Source organism: Haliotis rubra, unplaced genomic scaffold (assembly GCF_003918875.1).
Source record: "Haliotis rubra isolate DU_JTF1 unplaced genomic scaffold, ASM391887v1 Scf8, whole genome shotgun sequence".
Taxonomy (NCBI): Eukaryota; Metazoa; Mollusca; class Gastropoda; order Lepetellida; family Haliotidae; genus Haliotis; species Haliotis rubra.
In genome coordinates this window covers 463010-470123 of record NW_025767523.1, presented here as the reverse complement: position 1 = coordinate 470123, position 7114 = coordinate 463010, and the positions used below count along the sequence as shown (strand labels likewise).

Sequence of the window (7114 nt, the reverse complement as noted above, 5' to 3'; positions counted from 1 at the left end):
CACTACACATACAGTGACAATACAGTGTGCATACAGTAACCATACAATTTCAAAAACAAAACAAACAAATTGTGTGAGATAAACAGGTACGTGTACTTGTTTTATACAATGAAAAACGTTTTTAAAGTTTTATGGTGTACAATTTCAAACAGATGTATATAAGATAGGCGCGTTATTATTACACACTAAAACTAGCACTAAGCTATATGCCGAGACTGATAAATCCGATATGATTATACTTCCTTATGTTGTAAGTAATTACATATCCGCGTTGTATGACTAACATTTCTGTATAGTCGGCAACCATGAAAAGATTGTCTTGTGGTCTCTGGTATTGAATTGTCGTGACAAGAAGTTTCTCGGAGTTACCCCCCTTTCCTTTGGGAGATTTCCAGTTTCGTTATAAACTGGTTCATGAATTTGAAATAATACCATTTGATTTAATTTAGCTCATTTATGTCATTGTGTACTAAGCATGGTGTCTGTAATCGATACTCTAACGTAATCTGATCAGTGATATAATTTTGATCAATATTATCCACTATTATCCGACCAAGCTTATAGGTGTTTTGCGTGCCGTGTGCAAATCTGAGTCAGTGGACTTTACCGGCTCGTGTGTTGTGTAGTCGGGCCTTCATTCGGGAAGGAGAGGGAGCGAAGGATACCACCAGTAGGTTTTAATTGCTGATACAACTGAACTGTCAAAATGTCCGTGCTTACTCTAGAAGCTAAGCTAGAGAGGACGGATAGAGGAACGCCATGGGGCTTTCGTATGCAAGGAGGAAAGGACTATGCGTGCCCCTTAACCATTCAAAGAGTGAGTAACGAAACGATTTTGAAACTTTGACATGAGAGTGAGTCGGTTTTGTGCAAGTATGACCACTAAAGCGTCAAAACGCCCTATTCATCTTTTGTAACAATGTACTCTGTGTCTCCCCATCCCATTTCTGGTGGGTGTCTAGTCACAGGTTCGTGCGGTGTTAATGTTAAAGTTAAATCAGTGATTCTTGGCACACGTGTAGGTGCAGATCGATTGTTTACTCTCGTCTGGTATCCCGTGTCACTCGTCAACTGTCACTTAAATTCGAGTTTCTATTATGGGTCTTTACACTCGCGATATACTGTAATGTCACACGCCTTGGTTATTTGAAATTCAAATGCACCCCGTTAAACGCGAAGTAAACCACCTACTCGTTTAGCTTTCATTTCGGGGTCAAGAAAGGCGGTTCCTTTGAAGTGTAGATAGTCGTCCCGTACTATTCAAACAATTAATGTCATAAATCTGTTACTTGCATGTCACGCGCTGGGTCGCAGATAATAAAGTTATACAACTGTTGCTAAAGTTTGTGTTACGTTTGCTGGATAAATATGTTGAAATATACTGCTGAGTGTTCGCAGAGTTGTAAATTGATGCAACATTACAAGGTCTTCCTTGAAACACCAGTGTGACCTTGAATGTGTAGATCTACTCTAGTACAGTCTGTTCGGTGTTTCCATGCAAGATATAAATAACATCCACACAGGAATCAGAACACAGCGGAACATGTGGGCAAGTTCTGCCAGTAACACCCCACCTCCGAAAACCTACCATTTATGGTTGCTGGATTCCTCTCATAACTGCTCCTATTTCACATGGCTAACCCATCCCCCCTACTTGTAGGTTACACCCGGGAGTCTGGCAGCTAAGTGTGGCCTTCAAGCGGGAGATATCATTCTGAAAATAGGGAATGCAGCTGCTGAGCCATTGAAGCATAAGGAAGCACAGGATATCATTGTATCCTGCCCTAACAGATTGGACCTGCTTCTGCAAAGGTAATGGATTTGACAGCTCTCCACAGAAAGTGTGTTTTCCCTGTTATCAAATAAAAAGATATAACACTGACCAAAATGATCTGCAACTCAAACAGTATTCAAATAAAAATGCACCTAATAAAAAGGAAGTAGAATCATGAAGATAGTTGACAAAATCATAATGACCAGAAAAAATTACTTTTTAAAAATGCATTAAAAATATTTTTTTATGTATTGAATTTTTTACAAATAATTTCGAATATATTTTTTTGTTACAGCTTAAATAGCTTCACATAATATCACACAACCAGCTGACAGATGTGTCACCACAATTTACCTTGGCACATTCCATTACTCGGGATAAGTGTCAGGTGTTACATGCAACAACATGGCTGAAAGCAACAGTAAACCGTTATGTGAATCTCCCATGTACACGCCCAGGTGACATTCCTTGTGTTGTCTACAAGGACATGCTTGCAAGGGCCTACAGTGTGCACCTAATGCACCCTTCATGCATGTCGAGGCAACCTGGCAAATAGCCCCAGTATTTAAACAATCGTATTCACTTCTCTTCTTATGTTAAGTTATGCCGCAAGAGTTAATCGAGAAAATAAACTTTTTAGTTAACAAATTGAGAGCAGTGTAAATAAAACAGACATTCTGTCCTAGGTTGCGTTACACTTGTGTGAAACAATAATTCAAAATTTGCTCACAGTGGGAACTCAGGAACATGTTTCATAAAGATAAACATATCATTTAACATGAACATGTGTACACTGTAAATATCTTTTTCAGTGTATGCTCATTCATGTATTATGTGAAGTGAAAAGTAATTATTTTCATTGTCAATTTTTTTTTTTAAATCTGTTTTTTGCCTGTATTGGTATCAGTTGTTTGCCTGCAGTGTGCAATGATGAATAAATCAAATAGACATAATCAGATAACTGAGATTATGATCTGGATTGAATTACGTACCTCATTACAATGTAACAACACTGTAATGTTTTGTAATATTGTGTAACATGTAATCTCATATCAGGGTGGGATCCTGCATGGACTGTTCAGTAAGATGGCTAAAGGGTGTGTGATACAGATTATATTCCCTGCAGTCATACAAATTAGTTTGTCATATTAATACTAAATTAATTCGTTTAATGGAGTAAGGATAGATAAAACTGAACTCTTCCATGTTAATATCCATGTATACTTCTCAGGAAGCGGAAAATGAAAATTTCATAAGCACAAATACGTTGTCAGGGAGGGTAATGTTATTATGGTCAATTCTTACACAAAAACAGCATGACAATATAGTTTCATTTATAAATACCATTCAGGTTTTAGGGCATCCAAAAAAAACGTGAGCTTTGGGGGATCAAGGGTCAAGCAGCAATGAAAGACAGGAGTGTGTTAAACATACACTGGGGAAATCACTGTATGAATATTGGCAGAGCAATGTTAAACAGTCCGAGACAGCAAGTTTGAGGGGATTTGGCAGCATTCCCTTCATCTGTAGCCAGTTACCATGGCTTGTGTACAGCCTGGCTGAAGTAAAGGCTAATATAGCCTTGCTGCAAGGCTGTCCGGAGTCAGAAGTCAATAGAACCTATCCTTATAATAGGCAAGTTTGGATATGAGGACAGTCTGCATACATTAGTCTCTGATAGGGACAACTTGTTTTTATTATGTATATAATCTAGGGATTTTGATTTTAACTAATAATTATTGTCTTGAGACTTGTGCAAGTCTGCCATGGCATGTGTACAACCTTACTGCAGTGGAGTCTAATGGTTAGGGAGGGCTGCTGATTGTGAGCAGCCGTACCCAGTGAGGCAGATGTGGAGGATGTTAACATGCTCTAGAGTAGGAGATGGCAAGGTTAGATGGGAACTGAATGAAGGAGACAACCAGAAACTGTCAGTCCATAGGTTGAACAGGAAGAAGGAAATTTTGCAGTAACTGTAGTTTGGAAAGTGAACTGAAAATTAGTCTCACACTTTAAATGAGAAGCTTTTCAATATTAAGAGGTTGTTGAAGTGCTGAAGTGTTATGACATGAAAATGTTTGAATTATGTGATAAGGAACATATGTGGCAAGTTGAGGTAATATTAGTTACACTTTAGACTAATAACTAGTCAACATATTTTACAGAAAAAAAGCTCATTGTCAAAAAAATAAATATAATGAAAAGGAGCCCTGACACTTTCTTCATTTCCTGTGGAAATCTAGACTTGCCCCATTTTCTAGACTTGCGTGGGCTTTCTTGGATATATTTACTTCAGGGTCTGGATGACAGACTAGTTATACCTATTCCTGGGCTAAAGTTTGATAAGTGCCTTGTACAGATATGTATAATAATGCAGTGTGATATTGCATTTGCATTATTAGATGTCATCAAGTAATACCACTTGTTATGGCATGGCCAATTTGAAATGTAAAGATTAACACAGAAATAGGTATGGACTTAGCTGAATTGTGAAATCAGTGAATGGCCACACAAAATCACTGAATAATTAATAAATATTTCAATATACAGTTTTGGGTTTACAATGCGTCAGATAAGTGACAGCAGGAAGCAGTAACAGATTTTTGATTGTGAGTTTGAATCTGGTTCAATCAGGTTTCTAGGTTGGTCAGCACCACACTCATGCTTGTAGGTTTTAACAATGAAGGGTAATGGGGTGGAGTAGCCCAGCGATTACAGCGTTCACTCATTACGCTGAAGACCAGAGTTTGATTCCCCACATGGGTATACAATGTTTGAAGCCCACTTTTGGTGTCCTTCGCCATGAGATATCAGGAATATTGCTAAAAGCATCATACAACCATATTCACTGCCCTAGCAAAGCCTAGGACCCTGATCACTTTGGGCTTCCTTCCCTCATGCTGAGATGTAGAACATACTGGTAAAGTAGCAATAAACTTCATACACACACTTTGTAAGATAAACAATCACTGGACCAAGCCTTGTATGTTTATTGTCAATATTTCTGTGTATGTTTAGTTTCTGATAAAGAAGTATATGTTTTCAATACATAGTCTAAGCATACTACCAGGGCAAAGTTGTTTGGGAGGTGAAATGTGATGGTAACTGGATGCCACTGTGTATTGAATGTGTAAACCAAACAGTTTACACTGGGAGACATTAGGGCCGAGCTGTGAGGCTTGGAGGTGATAGGGCTGGGTGGGTCTCCGACCTCTTGTACAGGGAGCAGATAGGATGCTAATGGAATATGTCAGATACTGGAAGACCTGTGGATAGTGATACAGCCATGGGTTATCATGCTGCACAGACCCTGTGGTGATTCATGTATAGAAGAGGTACCCAGCATCCAGTACCAGTCGTAAGGGGATGGTTTGGGGGGGATCAGGCTTAGGTTGAATCCTTGTATCTCCACAACATGGATTGTTGTTCATGATATCAATCATTGGATTATATGGTCCAGACTTGATTATATCAAACAATCACACATGCACGCACGCATGCACGCATGCATGCAACCACACACACACGCACACATGAACATCACGTATAGAGGACTGACTGCTTAAACAGCCTGGAACATTCTTTACAGATCTCTCAACCAATACCAGCTAGTAGTTGTTGTGTATCAAGGTTCTTTCATAAAGCTAATGTTTTGTTCGTGAAATGAAAACATTCAATTTGTTTCATTAAATTGGTTTTTTTAATAATACAGAATAAAAGGAGCGACAAGAAGCTCTTCAGTTTCAGAAATTGTTTTAAATCTTGACATGTTAAATCTTGACATGTGTAAGTTTTGTAGACTGCCTAGGGATCTTTTCATAATCTCAGTCCACAAAATAGTCCAAATCTACATGGGGTTTCTGAAAGGGTGTAGTATATCTAAGTTATTGCCAACAGTGCATGCAGTAATGGTCGTAGTCAGTGTCATGGAGATTGATTGTCAGGGAAGTGAGTCCTGTCCAATAGAAAGACTGTTCAGTACAGAAACATTCAGTCATCCAGTTGTCGGTGTCAGTGATGTTGTAAGATATAAACTTGACTATAAGCTAGGTTTCCTGCATACATTATTAAATTGAATTAGTTGTAGAATGAGGGAGAGGATTACCTGTGATGTGGAGAAAGGTATTCTCTCATTTGATAATGTACATGAGTAGATATACATTGGCGGATCCGAGGGTGTGTGTGTTCAGGGGTATGAAAATGACTAAAGACCACATTGAAGTTAATGTTTTGCATTGTGCTGGGTGGGTGGGGGTGATCCTTTTGAAAATTCCTGGATCCACCTGTGGATATGTGTAGAAATTGATGCCTGTAAATTACGGTGTTATAAAGCTGTGGTACACAGGGTAACCTTGTGCCTCACTTGTCTCCCTGCCAGCAGTAGCAGTGGGGGTGACATTTGAAACAGATCAGCCCTCACCCCGACCCCAGCATTGGGGCTGCTTGCTTGCTGAGCACCTGAGCACCTGAACACAAGGTCATCACTTGTAGGTGGATGAGGGGTAATAGATGGTCAGTTGGCAGAATATCGGCAAGGAAATATGTGTGTGCAGGGTTATAGATCTAGCCCTTGACATTTAGTTGGAATGTACAGGTGTTTCAAAGATGGCAATATTTGACATCAAAGAAATAGTGGTTATGATGGGGTTGTACAAGTCTTTGTGAAATATGTCCATATTATACTGTTGAAGTAGTATAATGTTTGCTTGGGTTGTAAGATAACCTGAGTCTTCTCCCTCTTCAAGGCCTGTATCTCATTTCAAAACAATTTATGTTATTTCACACCACAGTAAATATTCCAGGTCAGAATTGGTTCACAACACCCCATGTTATTTCTTGACTGAGATATGTAGAATGGTGTGTTGGTTGTTTGAGTGTGTGAGCTGACTGATTGAGTACCTCAACAGACTGACTGATTGTGTGTCATGTACCTCAACAGAGGGGGTTGACTGATTGTGTGTCATGTACCTCAACAGAGGGGGTTGACTGATTGTGTGTCATGTACCTCAACAGAGGGGGTGATGCTCATGCTGTCAACCACTGGTTTGATTGGACATTTAGAAGTGAAAGGTCGCTGTGAAGTGACTAACATAAAACAATATTCACTCTCTTCATTTCACAAACTCCACTATTTTTGGCATACATTTATGAAATGCGTGCATCTGTTGTATGTATAATTGAAGCACAGGAGAATGAGAATATATTAATTAGCCATGTGTCACATATTCCCCATTATATTCATGCGATACTATACTGATGAAGTGTTTTTTTCTTCTGTTCAATCATTCCTCTCAGCCCTTGATTGATGTATGGTAGATAGCAGAAAAAATATATCCAGTT

At 39.0% G+C, this 7114-nt stretch overlaps 1 protein-coding gene across 4 annotated transcripts in view; it reads left to right on the top strand.

Moving 5' to 3' along the window:
• Positions 1-525: 525 nt before the first annotated feature.
• The window catches only part of LOC124261400 (LIM domain-binding protein 3-like), a 55106-nt gene continuing 48517 nt past the window's right edge, over positions 526-7114 (top strand). Inside the window, exons 1-2 of one of the 4 annotated variants that reach the window (XM_046695715.1) lie at positions 526-817; positions 1661-1812. In XM_046695715.1, coding sequence (XP_046551671.1) covers positions 707-817; positions 1661-1812 — 263 coding nt within the window. In that variant the 5' untranslated portion in view covers positions 526-706. The remainder of the gene's footprint in view (positions 818-1660; positions 1813-7114) is intronic. The other 3 variants (XM_046695714.1, XM_046695717.1, XM_046695716.1) reach the window with 3 other exon arrangements.